At 39.7% G+C, this 18,008-nt stretch overlaps 1 protein-coding gene across 2 annotated transcripts in view; it reads right to left on the bottom strand.

The window, feature by feature from the left end:
• The window catches only part of lancl2 (LanC lantibiotic synthetase component C-like 2 (bacterial)), a 33,990-nt gene that overhangs the window by 13,720 nt on the left and 2,262 nt on the right, over positions 1 to 18,008 (bottom strand). For both annotated transcript variants that reach the window (XM_037079560.1, XM_037079561.1), the window contains 3 exons: positions 12,245 to 12,362; positions 11,942 to 12,149; positions 2,798 to 2,945 (listed from right to left, as the gene is read on the bottom strand). In XM_037079560.1, coding sequence (XP_036935455.1) covers positions 2,798 to 2,945; positions 11,942 to 12,149; positions 12,245 to 12,362 — 474 coding nt within the window. The remainder of the gene's footprint in view (positions 1 to 2,797; positions 2,946 to 11,941; positions 12,150 to 12,244; positions 12,363 to 18,008) is intronic.

The following is an 18,008-nucleotide window of genomic DNA, read 5'->3' as shown; positions in this document are numbered from 1 at the left end:
GAACAACAGGGACGTACATTCTGAGTTAATTGAAGGTTTGTTTGTCAGTGCTGTCAATATATGCTGACATATCACTAGAGCCCAAAAAAGAGCCTGCAGCAATATGACCATATACTATATAGTTTTAGAGTCCACCATATTGGACCAATATCAGCAATTCTGATGCAATTCAATCAATACTGATCAAATCAAAACATTTCACTATGACTGAACGTGATTCAAAATGTCACAGTTTTGTAATAGTGAAGTCTCAGCGACACAGTGTGTCTGTTCTCACTCTTAAAAAGTGTGATCATGGTAAATTCTATTTCCAGGTAGTGGTAAATTAAAAGTCTGCCTTTCAGTCCAATTTATATTAATGGCAACCAAGCAGGAAAAGTAGCATTGCACTAAAAGGGCATGTAAACCCCTCAAGGGCATAATACCTGCATAAGAGATGTTCTCAATTTATTTATTTCATTGTATAACATATTTCATATATCATAGGAATACCTTCATATTGAGGAGCAGTTTAACAATTTGGACACTACATGCCCATTTTTGTTAGTCCACTACTCATACTGTTAATCTCATTTTAGCACTGGAGTATCTCAGTAAAGCAAATGCAGAGGCAAAAACACAGGAGGTCCGAGACAGTTTAACACAGCATACTGCCACAGGAATGTAGGCTGACAGATTGCCATCTGCTCAAACACACACACAGACACACAGACACACAGACGCACACACGCACACACACACTTTTATCTTGAGCTGGCACAAACTGGAGATAGTATAACTGCATCTCAGTTGAAATGTTCTTTTCGAAACTCTATGCTGCAAACAGTCAGAGAAGATTACAGCTCTAAACCAATCCCAGCAGAGGACGGAGTAATAGGCTGAACAGACACACACATCCCAGTGAGAAGAAGAATGAAACAACCTAGATAGAAAATCCTGTTATGAAGAAGAAAAAGCCTCGCAATACTTCAGAGAGAACAACACCAAGGTAAACGTCCAAAGACAAAGAGCACCTGGAGCACAGCCACTGTTTTGCATAGTGCTGCTGTGTTGTGTGTGCTGCTGACAGCTATATGAGTACACATGATGAGGACATGAGCAGCAGTTCAGTGCTGCAGGAAACTAGAGCTTTAATGTTTCACACTTTTATTCCTTCATTAGTTAAAAGCACACCTCTATCCAACACCTCTGCATCTGTGTAGCTAGTCGCTAATGTCTTCTCCCTTCTGTCTGTCTGTGTGTGTGTGTGCACACGTGCGTACCAAATCCATGTTTTGGCCTGGCACTTTACCAAAGGGGACAGCTGGTCATGCAGTTTCTGCAGTGAGTGTGTGCAAGATGAAATAAATAATACAAATAGAGTGGTAGGATTTATTATCCACTGTGTGTGTACGTATGTGTGTATGTATGTTTGCATGTGTGCTCCTGCAGTTGAGTAGCTGTGATTATGTGACGTGATTCAGAGCAAAAAACTTCAACTTTCCCTGTGTTTGTTGCCTTCCACTATTGTGCGGCTGTAGTTACTGTCTCTGGGAACTTGTACTGAAGTGACAGAGTCAGACAGCGTCCTGGTTCCTGACGGTGATCATGTAATAACGTAAATTATGAGTGAAAATTGTAACTTTGTCATATTCCAGGATGCATGATAGGTGAGGATCTCAACCACAACACATTTTAACAGCATCCATATGATTATAAACATTTGGCAGAAACATGCTTATATTAACAGGTGGAAACTGAGAGAGTCATTTTAAAAAAAAAACACACAGATGTCGACATCATGATGTGTATCGTCATGCCTGTTTTAAGCCAGAACTGCTTGAAAAAAATTGGCAGCAAAAAAGGCAAGCTTTCATTTGTGACAGAGTCACACAATCAGTGCATTTACATGACACCTAAGAAAACCGAATTACTGGGTTAGTCCGACTATGATTGAATCTTTAAGATACATGTATACACCTCAGTCTGACTAAAATCGGACCAGATCAGATTTCCCATAGTCAAATTAAAGCACCCAGATTATTCCATTGATAGTCACATTACTCCTGCGTGTATACGTTCCAGCAGATCGGATCAGATTTTTGCGTTCTGCTCAGGCTCGAGATTTTTCCCCGGGGCCGTGAGCCAGAAGTAGACGGACAGTGGCGGCGTCTTTCCTCCGAAAACCCCGCAAGAAAGAGCACCATAGTGCATCTAGTTTGTGTAATTATCATGTACACCATATACGAAGTTTACAAAGATGTAGCTTCATCTCGCTCTTCGTACGCCATCTTTCTTGAATGTCGAGGCAGCTGGTGACGTAAAGAGGTCAGCCGGAGGTGTTTCTGTTACCACGAGTTGAAATGGGTACAGCGCCACCTAGTGTACCGGGGTATGACATGCTCCGGCCCAATAATCCGATTTTCTCACCAGCACGTATACTCGGATAATTGCAGTTGTCTGATTGAGTGGCATAGTCAAACTATGGCTGTAATCTGACTAAGCTGTGCATGTAAACGCACTGAATGTTAAATTTTCCTTTCGATACTTTCGAGCCTTAATGAAAATGCTGTCTTTAGTGTTTGGTCACTAAAACTAGACCAAAACTATCAATGATGAAGTATCTAAAATGTGGATAATACTAACAAGTATTAACAACATTAACATTAACAACAGCTTTACACATCAGGCTAAAAGAAATGTTATGGATGTGTGTTCAGACAGCTCTCTGTGATGTCATTTGCATATGACAAATATAAGATTAAAAAAAATGAAGTTCAGGAAAGAAATTATGCACACAGGTGTGTATGTGTCTCACCTTTGTAATAGTGCCCTCATCCACCGTGTTAACTCCGATCTCTCTGTTAACGTAGAGTAGGGCGTAAAGGTAGCCGGCCCGGCCGTAAAGCAGCTCGTCTGGCATCTCAGAGTCTGGACTCAGCACTGAGCGCTGCAGCTGTAGGAGCCTGACACACACACAAAGGCTTTGGTGTTAGTGTTAGTGCTGGTAGGGTTATGGTTCCCATTTCCCATTCAGGACTGACAAATACAACTCAAAAGATCAGAACTCTGTTTCCCCACACATAGACTATACTTGAGAAGTCCTCCACAAATATATTGTGCATGTATACACATATGCTAAAGAAGCAGCAGGTGATGCTAGCACTGCTACAAATGCTACTGAAGACAAAGCTGGAGTTGGTGTGCCTACAAACAGCGACATCCTGGGGGCCATTTGTGCACTAAAAGAAGATATCAGCACACAAAGTGCCAACATGATGGAAGCAGTAAACGATATCAAGAACAACATATTGTCACACTCCAAACGAATGGGAGAGGCTGAGGAAAGAATCATGCAAACTGAGGAGGATATGACAGCTCTGCAACAAAAAGTTGGACAACTGAAAGGCATGGTGGATATGCTTAGAACAAAATCCAAGACCAAGAAGGCAGAGCAAATGCTCTTATCTGAGACTGGTTGGTCTTCCCTGAAAAAAACTGCGGGGTCGATATCTGTGCAGCTTCAGAAACCTGAAAGAAGTGCGGTACGAAAATGCTCGAGTCGGCATCTATCCTGGTACATCAACAGACACATATAGGAACATGTCCTCTCGTCTCCTCATCACTGGAGACCCTGTACGGGTATGTGCTTCAACTTTCACCTACTACCCTGCTCCCCCATCAGAGGGTCTAGAAGACCCCCCCTTTTGCCACCTTTTTGCCCCGGCAAGGAGAGGAGACTTTACAGGAAGAGCACCCCCCTTTCTCTTTATGACGGTGAAAGCCATTTGTCACCTCTCCCTCTCTTTAAACCTTATTCCCCAGGTCATAGATGCCCAACACTCAGGGATTCATCAATTCTGCATCTGGAGCGAATAACAACTGTTTTTCTACAAAAAGGGTGCTGATAATTGAGTGCCCTGTTGATTGTAAATTAGGAATGAGTGGTCACTGGATCATGTTTAACCTCCTTTGATGTGACAGTAATCCTTTCCAGAGATAACAATGCCTTGAAACCAATGTCTGGTGTTCTGTCTTCTCTTCAGCCAAAGTATAATTTACGATGTTGTTGTTAGCCCACCTTCAGTTCTGCCTTCAGTCTAAAAGAATAAAACAGCAGATTCTGTTCTCCCTCACTCTCTCTTGTACTCTCTTAACTCTTCTCTTAAAATTTTTGAAAACGTGTAACCTTTAGAAACGTTTATTCTTTTGATTTCCATCCTTTACTTTTCTTCACTTTTGCGACATGCTCCGAGACTTGCGATCTCCGCAAACTTGAACCACTTGTTGAACTATTTCAAAGTTATTTCTCCGGTTTGAAGTGCTTTTATTTTGAAAGCTTGAGCGAGAACAAAACCTATTTCTATTTGTCTTCTTTTATATATTGTTAAAGTATCGTTGCCAACTCAGAAGAAGTTACCCTTTTCTAATTCTTGTATTTAGTGAAGAAGGAAGATTCATCCGGCCATCGTTTCATCCTCCAGTTATTTTCAAACAAGATATTAAATCAGTTCAGAGTCGAAGCTGAAGAACTACTGCTCGAAGAAACTATGGGTAAGACACTGATCATTATTCAGAAGCCGGTGCAGTATAGTAGCTGTAGTAGCTGATAGTTAGTTAGTCAGCTATAGTAGCTGAACTGCTCAAGAGGCCGTGATAACATCTCCAGCTGAACAGAGAAATTACCATCCAGCCACAGCCGGACGCCCACAACACACTCAAGCGAAACCTCATCTGCTGGGCCTGTGAGTTCCGTCACCAGAGACGAGACGCAACATCATCCTCCAGCGGTTGGACCGCTGCTGCAAACCTGCAGACAGGCTGAGAAAGGATTAGAGGAACCCAAATCCATGGACCTCTTCATCTACAAACAAAGTAGGCTGAAATGACTGCACACAGCTGGAGTCATTCACACAAAAATCAGAGCTGGTGAAGCTTCGATTACGCACAATAAGCTCAAAGAGAATTTCATATAGGGTTTCATTAGTTTGAAATATTATGGGAGTACTTTCACACTAACTGCTCGTTACACGAGTAATCCTCTAATCTCAATATTTCACCCTCACAGTCTCCACGTGTTCTGTTATTTGTTGTCATCTGTTTTATTATTTAATTATTATTCCAATTTATTTACTTTGCATTATCTAGTTAATAAACATACATAACCGTATGTCCTTGTCTGTGCAAGTTTAATTTGATGTGGAAAATTGATGGATCTGTGTAAAGAAATCACTACTCCAGAAAGTGAGATTGAATATAGATTTTGAAAATCAATAAACTGAATAAATTGATTCTGCCTGTCTAAGCCAAACTTGTGCAGTTAGATGTTTGGAATAATTTCCTCCGGCCTATTCCAATAAATTAGACAATGGAGGTGGTGCCCCATTTACGAGTGTGTTATTAATCGCCAGTGATTAATTACCATTATTATGAAGTAGTCCATTTCCTACACCCGCCAAGGCCAGCGTCCGTTTGATGGTGTGAAGGGCCGGTTCCGGCCTTGAACGTCTGCTATGAGATGGTGTACCCGGTGCAACTGGTGGTGACACATGACGGACAGCATATGGTCTTCAGATCTGTCCCAGAGGCAGAGAAATATCTTCACAGTATCCAGCCCGCTCCATGAGAGTCACCGATACCCAACCCCCCGTTTACAGTACACCACATTTACTCTTTTCTCTGCCTTCTCTGTCTTTTTTCTTGCTAAAAAGGTATGTTGAACTATATACAGGTGATTAATAATGGGGCTTAGCTGGAGACAGTGCAAGCACTTTTCACTTGCTCTCTCTGTCTCCCTCTTTATCTTCACACACTCCACCGGTGGATCACCAAAATGAAAATTCTACGTGAAAATTTGGTGTTCCACACATCAAGGGCCAAATGAAGGCACTTTTAAATAATAGTGAACTCCTTATTGCTCTTTTATTTAGTGTATTATTTTTTTTTTATTTCATTTTTTTTCTCTCTTCTTTCAAATTTCATTGAGCTGAGCTCACAGCCTTTTATTTCTTAGCAAGCCTATAAAGGATGTGTCGGTGTTCAGGGTATATTGCTCCTCTTAATGTGGATCAAGCATTCTACATAGCAGCAGGATGATTTTCTGGGGTTTGTTTTACATGTGCTTCATTTTAGAAAGTGCATGAAGGAGTTCTTAATGGAATTGGAATCACAGTGTGTGATTTTTTTGCTTTGGGCTACGTAATTATATTTCTTTATAGTCAGGGTCATACTATGCTAAAGCAACCAAAAGAACACATATTACTGTTAAGTTTGAGATTATCCTGAGCACTGAATGTATATACGAGTTTGTTCTATTTCTTACCTTTTTTTAATTTCAATTATACTGTTTATTTTTTACTGTTGTTATTGTTTTTTGTAATGTTCTGTTCCTTGGCTGCTGTGGCACACACATTTCCCCATTTGTGGGACAATAACGGAATACTGATTCTGATTCTTAATGGTTCACAGTTAAGGATCCCTAGCTGGAAAGAGGACTGAACAATTTGACAAAACAGGTGCTAAATGGAATGAAACAAATAATAATAATAAACAAATAATAATTATACCAAATAATCCAATATAATTTTCATACAAGAAACACAACTGTCCAAAGAAGACAGGGAAAATACATTCACCTTGCTTTACTTCTCATGCCAGAGGTATTATATTGATTCATAAATCAGTTCCTTTTCAGTTAAAAACAAATACATAGAACCATCTGAAAGACATATTATACTCAATGGCACCATAGTATCTACTCAATTCAATTTGATAAATGTATATGCCCCTAATGTTGACGAACCCTCTTTTTATCAGGACGTCTTTCTCTCCGTATCCTATCATCATACCTTGGTCAGTGTATAATCGGTGGTAATTTTAATTGTGTGCTGGACATGATACAAGATCGCTCTACAGGTATTGATACTTCAAACCAGACAAACAATTAAGAAAAAAATGTGTGATTTAAACTTAATAGATATTTGATGACACCTTAACCCTAATAAGAAAGAATACTCTTGCTTCTCAAACACATACAAAGCATACTCTAGGATTGATTATTTCTGATTTCCAAGTGCCTATTATCGAGTATTGAAAAAATGTTGGTATGACAGTATATTGCTTTCTGACCACGCTCCAATCTCCCTCATACTGCAGGTACCAAATATAGTCACCTCACCACAAAGATTTAGTTTTCAGTCTCGGTGGCTTCAAAGATTGTGTGAAGTTCCTTGAGGGGAAAATGGATTATTTCTTTACTTTCAACAAGATCAAAACCAGTGCATCATTAAAGTGGGAAGCATTCAAAGCTTATATAAGAGGTGAGCTACTAAGCTATAATAAACATAAGTCTAAATCCTATATACACAATTGAACATTACAGAAAATAGTTAAGGAATCAGAGTCAATCAAGAACAGGAGAGGGAACTACTACAATTAAAATGTCAGTACAATGAAATGATTACTAGTAAAATCGCCTCCAGCTTGATGTGGTTAAATCAGTCATATTACGATCAAGGGAAGAAAGCTGGAAAGCTCAAGGCATGGAGGATTAAAAAGATAGACAGACAGAGCTATCAATTCGATTCAAAACTGAAGAGGGAAAGGCTCTAATGGATCCAGCTGAAATTAATACTGATTTACACACTATTATAAAGAGCTGTATAGAATTGATAGAAGCTCTGAAAGGCATGAATAGTGGAAAGGTGCCTGAGCCTGATGGCTTACCCACAGAAATATATAAGCTACTGCCGCATCTCCTGGATGTATTTAATGAATCCTGTGAAAAAACTTCCATCCTTGAGATCTGCAGTGATTTCTCTTCTGCTAAAGCCAGGAAAATCCCCTTCAGAAAGAACTTCATTCTGTCTAATGTCTTTAATGTCATGTGACACCAAAATCCTATGTAGGGCCATGCGTTAAAGGACAGAAACGCTTATTCCCCATTTGATCACCAATGATCAAAATGGGTTTTTATAGAGCATACAAGCATTCCATAACGCACGTAGACTGCTGAATGTGTTATTTCTCAAACAAAATACTAAAGGGCATGCAATTCTGTCATTAAACTCCGACAAGACATTTGACAGGATTGAATGGGGGTATCTCTTTGAGGTTTTAAGGCGATTTGGATTTGAGGAAGGATATCTCAGGTGGATCAAATTATTGTATACTGAACCGAAGGCTGAAATCATAACAAACAACTAAATTTCACAACCCTTTAAACTCTGTAGATCCACCCAGCAGGGTTGCCTGGTATAACAATAGGAGAGACAGAGCATCATCTAGCCCTTTTCGCAGATGAAATTGTTTTGTTTTTGATGAACCTAAATACCCCAATTAAATCACTAGAGTTTTTTCAATACATTCAGACAATTTTCTGGCAATAACACTAATGACAGTCAAAGTACTTTATTACTACTAAACAAAGACAAAAGACAGCATCCTACAATTCATACAGTTTGCTTTAACAGATTGATTCACTCATTTAGGAATTAAATCAACCCCTGACATTGAAAATATTACATCAGCCAATTACGATCCCCTGGTAAAAGAAGTAATAGAAATGTTAGATAAATGCAGCCCTTTGCCTATTTCTAAAGGTAGGGCGCATCAATATTATCAAAATGTCAATTTTACCCAAATGTCTATATTACTTTCAGTCAATCCCACTTCCCCTGCCAACGCCCTTTTTCTCTACACTTAGAAAAAGTTTTTACTGGCTTTATATGGAACAATAAACGCCCTAGATGTTTTATTTTCCCCCAGAAGAGGTTCCAGCCTGGATTGACATAGAGAAACATAAAACAACACTTCCATTACATTTATATATCTCTAACCATCACGAGCAAAGGAACTTAAGAAAAACACACATAACCCTTTTCTTAGAAATACAATAACTAACTGGTATGAGGCACATGCCCTGATGAATCAAACTATGACTTATTTTACTCTCATTTGTGGCAATGCTGATTTCAAACCAGGGACGCAGGATATGGGTTTCAAACACTCAGTGCTTTTACATGCACAGCTTAGTCGGATTAAGCCATAGTTCTACAATGCTGCTCAATCAGACAACTGCAATTGTCCGAGTATACATGCCTGTGAGAAAATCGAATTACTGGCCGAAGCATGTCATACCCCAGTACGCTAGGTGGCGCTGTACCCATTTCAACTCGTGGTAACAGAAACACCTCCGATTGACCTCTTTACATCACCAGCTGCCTCGGCATTTGAGAAAGATGCCATACAAAGAGCGAGACGAAGCTACATCTATGTACACTTCATATATGGTGTACATGATCATTAGACAAACTTGATGCACAATGGCACTCTTGCTTGCGGTGATTTCGGAGGAAAGCCACCGCTGCCCTTCTACTTCCGGCTCACAGCCCAGAAAAAAAGTCCTGAGCCTGCACAGAATGCAAAATCCGATCCGATCTGATGGAGTGTATTAGGGATGCACCGATGCATTGGTTGAACATCGGTATCGGCCGTTGTTTGCCTCGTTAACTGCCATCGGCAAATAAATATGACATTCACCGATGGCAGTGACCAATGATAATATGTTGATTTAGGCGTCGCGTGAATGCTGTGCTCAGGAGATACCATTCTGTTTTCTTTTTTTTTGGCGACGTAACTGCTGAGACAGAAGAGGGCGCCCACGCAAAGAAGATGGCGGTCGTGTGGCAATACTTTACAGTCTGGGAGAAGGATCCACGTTATGCAGTTTGCAATACATGTTCCGTTGGTATCTCAAGAGGGGGAACTGTAAAAAAGTCATGTAACACCACAAATCTCATTGGACATTTGAAAAACAGGCACGAGGCAGTGTACAGGGATTACGTGCAAGCTGACCAGAAAAGGAAAAATGAAGCCGCCAAGAAAGCGCCAAAAGCCACCGGTAAGACATTAATTGACACGGCCTTTGAGAGAACCAAACAGCTGCCTACAGACAGCACCAAAGCAAAATAAATAACCAGCAAGGTGATGGAGTTCATTGCTTTAGATGACCAGCCTTTCTCTGTAGTAGAGGACGTGGGGTTTCGGAGTCTGATGAAGTTTATGGAGCCACGCTACACCCTGCCCAGCCGACGTCACTTTGCCGAGGTCTGTCTCCCCGAAATCCACAACATTGTGGCCACACACATTCATGAGCTACTGGCCCGTGACATCACTGCAATCAGTTTTTCTACCGATACATGGAGTTCAGATGTCAGCCCCGTTATTAACCAGGGCAGCATTACAGATGTTGCGGCTATTTGCCGAAAAATAGTCGGCCACTTTAAACACTCGCCCCTCGCCTATTCGTGTCTTCAGGCTGTGCAGATCCAGTTGGGGATGAAACCAAAAAGGCTACAGCAAGATGATTCCACTCGTTGGTACAGTACCTTTTACATGATGGAGAGCTTGTTGGAACAAAAGTGCACACTTGCTACATATGCCGCAGACTACGACCTCCCCGCCACTCTCAGTGTGCACCAGTGGCAATCAATTGAAAACTTTACAACACTCCTCTCCCCGTTTGAGCAATTGACAAGAGAAGTTAGCTCATCAGAGTCATCAGCTGCCAACGTCATCCCCTCTGTGACAGCCCTGAGACGTCTTCTGAGCAAGCAGGCTGACACAGACCACGGTGTTAAAACAGCAAAGACCACATTATTAGAGGCTGTAAATAAACGCTTCGATCAAATCGAGTATGATTCCATGTTCTGCATTGCTACGTTTTTGGATCCCAGATACAAAGATCGCTACTTTGATGAGGATGTTAAACAACCTGTTGCCTGCTGCCACTGCCGAGGATGGGACACACGATGGAGAGAGCGCAGATCACCCACAGCGCAAGAGGCAACGACCTGACGGAGCAACAACTGGATATTTTCTTGGCAGAGTCCTCTATTCCCAGAGATGAGACTGCACTCAGCTATTGGAGAAATAATCAAATCTCCCCAGAATTTTTTTTTTTTTTTTTTTTTTGAAATACCTAAAAGTAAATAATATTCATACATCAAAGCTACTGTGCAACATTAAATAGTATCAGTAAATCATTTACTTGGAAGGAGACAGTTGTGTCATTATATAACATGCTCCTAACAGTTTTAAAAGAAAACTCATGGTTGAGGAGTGGGAGAAGGGGTGCATTTAGGCTCAAACTCAAACCAGAAACACTTGATGCAGATTGCTACAATATGAATGGTTGTTAAGGACATACATTACACTTGTCAAACTGCACCATTTCAACCTCCAAGATTCCTGACAATTCTATTAAAATGTAGCAATGGAACTGGCACCTTATTTCACTGTATGTGGGAGTGTCAAGAGCTCCAAATATACTGGAGAGAAGTCCTTGACCTGATTTCTAAAGTGACAGATGTTGCTGTTCCTATGAACGCTGAACTGTGTCTTCTATATATACCCCAAAGATTGACACATAAATGCCAAAAAACGGAAACTAATCAATTTTTGTCTTTTACAAGCCTAACGAGAAATAGCATTAAGATGGAAGGATTGTGGGAGACCAAACTCTAAACAAATCTGTGCCTATGTTTGTGACTGGTTGTGATGGTCAGTGCTCGGATTAATTTCCTTCACTGTTCCTTTAAGTGTAAATATTTTATAAGTATTTAAAATCATTTTGGCTGGTTATTGGTCTCTGATTCCAGCATGTTGCCCCGTTTTAATGATTTAATCATAACTGTATTAATTTTCACTGATTGAATTTAAATAATTATCATGAATAATTATTCATTTCTAATTCCCACACATGCCCTACCATCAGTTCCCAACATGGTTAACCTGACTCTGTTCTGGTGGCCAGGACACCTGCATACCCAAAGCAGAGGCACACATTGTCTTCCCCTGTAATGAATGAGTGTGTGTTAGACGAACACAGCCCTTGCTTGTTCTCCAATCACCCTTGTTACGAAATGCATCAATGCAAACACTCACAGTCCCAGACACTTACCTGGATAGACAGTCTTTGCTGTCAGCAGTGTTGTTCAGCTTGTGGTGGACCACTGCACCCACTGCAAGCGGCCCTGCGTCACCACAAAGAAATGTCACTTTACGACCATTCAGGATCCTCATGGTCCTCTTCACATAGTCCAGTGCCCTCTGCAGGTGAGAGGCCTCATGGGACACCCGGTGCAGCTGGAGGTGCAGCAAGGCAATACCTATAGTGCAGACAGTAGATCTGGGATCAGTCATAGGGTGAATCTGACACATGTAATTGGTATGTCTTCATAGTTTCAATGTCCTGGAGACAGACCTGCCCAGCCGGTGTAGGTAGAAAAATCATGGGGGTCAGCTGTTTTCAGGCCCTCCTCTATCTGCTGGAGGAGATCTTTAATCTTATTCTGGACCTTCTTCTGGAAAGCTGCACTCACCTGTAGTAGAGAGATAGAGAGCTAATTTGTAAACCCCAAACAGCATCTCAAATAGGCATGGAACAATTTGACAATTTTATGACATATTCATGTTGTTCAAAATAAATAAGATTCCAACATTTTCCAATATCATGAAACTTAAAATGTTTAAGAATGCACTAAGCCTCACTGGGGTAACTTTAACCTGAAATTTTGTTAGGAAACAAATATTCTTATTGCTCACAGATGACACATTTATATTTTATTTTTTATAACCATCAAAAAATATTAAAAAAGGGAAAATGAATCATGAAAGATATTCCTTCACAAATAAAGGAAAAATACATGGTGGTAACCTCATCTCCATGTTGTTTTTTTCAGTGATGAATGCACATTATTTACACACATCTGATCTAACTAGTTTATGTGGCAGATGCAATGTGCAAGATGAGCCTTTACCCATGGAGACAAGGTTAGACTTAAGAATTAAAGTTAAAATTAAAACCAAAAATTCAGGAAACCAACACTACTGCTTTACTGCCACTGTATGTCAGTGAGCTAGACAGCTCTCTCGAGTCATTCATGTGAGGATATTCACTTTTACTCGATTCACAATTATTCTGGTAATTAAAATTCACCATCAACTAACTGCAAGTGTTTTTGGGGTTTTTTTGTTTTTTTTTATTGCGATCTGAAACAAAACCTTTCATTATCCCATCTCTAGCCTCACCTGATTTCTTAGTCCTCAACGATAGCTCCAAATAACAACAATAATAAAATAACCAATTTTGACCAATGATGCAGATGCCAGTGTGACAAACTGGGCTCTGGAAATTTGTGAAATTTAATTCTAAAAATAGAATTAAAACAGGAATCAAAATCTGATCTCAAACCAGCTCCAGTGGAGTTGAAAGAGGCATTGAACCCAGACACTGAAAAGATGGAAATGTATCAATCTCGCCAGGGGACCAGTAATTCGTAATAATTGCAGAGGACATCTAGGATCTTAATCTTGTGCAAATCTGCAATCTCCATAATTTGTAAAGTAAAAAATCTACTGCACATTACCTACCATATATCACCAACCACAGAGGTCCTGTGATAACAGGACTACTACTACTACTACTAATAGTAATAATAATAATAATAATAATAATAATAATAATAATAATAATAATCATCATCATCATCATCATCATCATCATCATCATCATCATCATCATCATCATCATCATCATAATCATAATAAATAGCACTGCAAGTGCACAGGGACTTTCTACAGAGTGCAACACTGAAAAGGGAAAGTGACACCAAATTTATTCCACACATGGATCATTTACCAATGTTTTATTCTCTTGTATAACCAATTGGGACACAATGGATATGTGAGGTGATTCTGGTAACACTACACTGGATAAGGGGCAAGGTCAAGTAGATATGGTGTGAGCATGCATCAGCATGAAAATAGAAAGTAGTGGTGGAATGTCTAATAATTTATATCAATCAGTAGGTTGTGACCCAGAATCTTCATTATTAGGATTCATTAAGGAAACAGGCTGTGTTAATCAGGTTATATTGCAAAAAGCTCAAGGCTCTATTTACCCTTTACAGATTTTTCAGTGTAGGTCAGACCATGCTTCAATGCCTGGTTTGATCCTGGATAAAGACTTAATTAATTCTCTACAGGCTCCTTTCATATTCACTCTACAGTGAAAACTGTATGGAATGAGGAGGTGGAGAGCTCACTGAATCAAAACAGAGAGAGAGATTGTCTCTGAGTGTCTCTCAGTAGCCATCTCTTCAAACCCACACAGGAGTCTGCAACTGCACGAAATACACAAGAGCTATTTGTTGGCAGTCAAGGCCCATTTACTCCTCTACACTGGCCTGAGAAATTAACGGGATCGGTTTAAAGAACAGGTTTCTCATTTCAAGCCAATCTCTGCTGCTGCGAGAGAAAACCATTCATGCAGAGACTCGATTTTCCCAAGCTAGTACCATTCGGCATTTACAGTCACCATTTTACTCAAGGCATGACAGGGTATAAGGTAAACTGACGCCTGCAGCTAACAATTATTGACAGAAGTGATGAATACATTTGTGCATCTGATAAATGTTTGGTGTTCCTTGATATCAACAAATAATTACCATTATTTCATTTGCTGTCAGCATCCTATCCAATCCTACCCATCCACTAAACCATTCCCCAAAATATTGCTTGAACAATCATAGTTTAGCAATCACAACAAGTCACAGCAGGACTGTGAAGTTGTGGATTTCTGCAGCTGAAGTGAAAAACAAGCAAAAGTGTAAGGAATGGCTAAATCAGTGATTTTCTCTGCTCTATCATAAACTACAAACACTATGGGGAAGTTTACACTCCAAAAACCCCAGCATTGTTACCCAAGAGTGTGTTACGCCAGAGAGCCCTCATCTTAAAAGCCTTTTATACATTGAAATAACAAGCTGTTATTTCTGGGCAAAATCGCGCATCCCTACAACACTGATTCTTTATTTCACACATTTTACAAGGAAGTCTGAGGAATTTCTCTTGCTAATCGTTAATAAGTATTTGTTTTAATTCATCCTGGCAATTCCAATTTATATTAAAAAAAAAAAAAGATTCATGCGGCACACTATTTACTTTGATGCTGTTATGACTGGGCTCCCAGCGTCCCCAACTGTGACTGACTTCCAGCGTACCTGGCTGTCATACATTTTTTTTAAAAGTATTTCTAGCAATTTAAGTCAATGATCAATAATTGGACTAAAATACTCTATATCCCGCAGAAACACTGCCATCTACCATCTACCTACTACCATGTTTTATGCATTCTGTTTTAAATCAGTTTCTTATCAGTCAGAAAATCATTTTATTTCCTAGTCCACTCATAACAGTTGTATAAGCAAAAACCCAAACAGCCAACCAGTGTCCACCCTCTCTCCTCAAACAGGGAGGATTATTACCAAGCCTGTCTGTTCTCTCCACTGAGTCACTGCTCAAGTCATCCATGGAAGAAGGGATCAATGGTAAAGGAAAAGAACAAAGAAGCAGTGACAGACAGGATTGTTTCAAAAGAATAATTGTACTGTTTTGCATAACAATGGTATGTTTAGAAACAGCAGGGAGGAGAATAAGAGAAAAACTATAAATGAAACACAAAGCTGAAAGCATAAAGCCCCACCTGCAGTCCTTTTGTGTCGATATTTTGAAGGAGAAAAAAAAATCATGTTTTAAACAGGTTGTGAACTACAACCTCCGCTCCTGTAGGTGTCACAGTACAAGTGGTTGTGTTGAAATGAGGACTGGAAGCTGATTTCTCGTGTTTTGCAGACGAGAGCAATGCATAGGAGCCATGCTGGGATTAACATGCAAGCTGTTGAATCGTGCATTGGAGGAATGGGACATAATAAGCAAGGACCCTGCCATAGTCACTGACAACGCATCAAACATGACCATTGCAGTGCAGCTAGCTGGTATGCTACAATACTTGTGCATATATGCTCTTGTATACATTTCAGTTACTAGCCCCACACAATCTGCAGTGAGTTCACTGTGCACTTTATTTCCTTGTTTTCAACATAAATACAATGAAAAAGGGACATTTTGGATTATACTGTTTTGAATCAATTTGTCTGCTGAATTATCAATATAATATAGCTCTGTTTTTATGCTTTCAGTTAACTACGTGGAATATTGCAATATATTCACAATATGCATTGTAGTGGCCGTTTGTCCAAAAATCAATTTAACTAAAACTTATCAAAATCAAAGAGGTGAATCCTACGCAGGCAAAAGTCATTCTGCCCATTCAAAGTTCTTGGCTTCTTTTGTGATGATTTATTCTTTCCAAAAACAAGCAAGCAAAAACAATATAACAAGCAAATCCTGTTTCTCGCATGCCTCTCTTGTGCTGGTAAAAAACTAAGAGCCCACCCAGGTGCATTCTGGTCCTCCACCTGCATTCATCCCTATATAATTTCCAGTGCCCGGTGCTACCCAAATTACAAAGAAAACAAAAACCTAAATTGGCAAAGCAACACAATTATATTTACCTCAAATTACTACAAATGATAAGAAATAATAATAATAATAATAATAATAATAATAATAATATCACAAATTGAATCAAAATAAAACTATACTAATCAAACATTATCAATAACAAACAACAAAATAGCTCCGACATGCATTGTATCACAATGTTTATATTGTGATGCGTATCATATTATGAAGTCCTTGACAATAACCACCCCTACTTATTATGGTGATACTGAGGTGTGTTCTAATATTACAGAGAAATCTGTTGAAGTTAGCATGCTAACTAACTACCCCCATTCACACTGCCGTTAGAATGCGGGAATCCTGCACCTATTCTCCGCCTCCTCCTCTGTGAATGTCTCAGAGGCAGCAAGGGGTGAAATTTCACTCAGTCGCTGATCTGCCCAGTACCAGCGGCGCAGCATTGGTGAACCGAACCGGTGTGAATTGATAAGCCAGCTGCACGTATTGAGGGCGTTCTGATCAGATAGACTGGTATCTACACAGGTCCCTCACTCAACTAAACACAGAGAAATGTCCAACAAAGCAACGTTACATGACCAAACAACAGTAAAGGGGTAACTGTAACTATTAGGGTTGCACCAGTACCATTTTTTTCAAACAGAGTACGAGTACAAGTATTTTCATCTGTGTTATTGCCGATACCGTGTACCGATACTGATATTTCTAATAACTATCAGATGCACTGAATTGGAAGACAGATTTATTTTCTTCTCTGTTTGTTCCAAAAAATTATAATAAATTAAATAAAAATAAATATAAACAATCATCATTTCCCATGTCAACAAAAAGCCTCCACATTGGCACTGTCCTCACATTTAACAAAATGAAACTTCCAATTATTGCAGTCTCAACATTTCAGTCAGTGATACTGAAGTAGCCTAGTAGTTGCATCAACATCTGCATGTAGTCAAGAACTGACTGTCAAATTAAATAATCAAGGAAGTGACATTTGTCAAAATTCAAAATTGACAATATTTATTGTCAAAAATGTGGCAATGAGGAGTGAAATAAGCTATACCGTCAATCACCTGCGTGACCTGATTGGCCTAATGGAGCCATTATCAAACTGCTATTTTTCCCCTCAATGGATGTGAGTTCAAGTCTCGCAATTCATTTTGCCTTTTTTGTTTAAAAGAGTTCCATAGTTCCTCTATGTGATGGACGCTTACTCAAACAGGGAGAATAGATGGATAAGAGTTTTTATAAAGGTTTATTAGGAAAAAAAAAAAAAACATTCACAGGAAGAGCAGCTCTCTCTTTTCCTGTTTACAACGTCTTCCCCAACAACCAGATACTTTGATACAGCGACGAGGGTTTTACACGTTTACTCCAACATGAGCCCAAACAAGCATCAGGTATGTTTTGCACAGAGAAAACCTGAACAAAGAGGTATATCAGAGGACAGCTACATCTTCTCTGCCCGTTTTCAACATCTGTCGTAGGGCGCCAGAAACCCTGGCTTTCTGTATGAATTACAAAGCGTTTTACCTTTGTGATTGGCGAATTGATGAACCGCTGCTGTGGCGATAATGCGGCGAGTCTTACTCTGTAGGGTGACAGTCCGACAGGTAACCACACCAACACCTCCCCCCCTGCCAAGT

This window comes from Acanthopagrus latus, chromosome 19 (assembly GCF_904848185.1).
Source record: "Acanthopagrus latus isolate v.2019 chromosome 19, fAcaLat1.1, whole genome shotgun sequence".
In the NCBI taxonomy this organism is placed as follows: domain Eukaryota; kingdom Metazoa; phylum Chordata; class Actinopteri; order Spariformes; family Sparidae; genus Acanthopagrus; species Acanthopagrus latus.
This window is presented reverse-complemented; position numbering and strand designations above follow the sequence as displayed.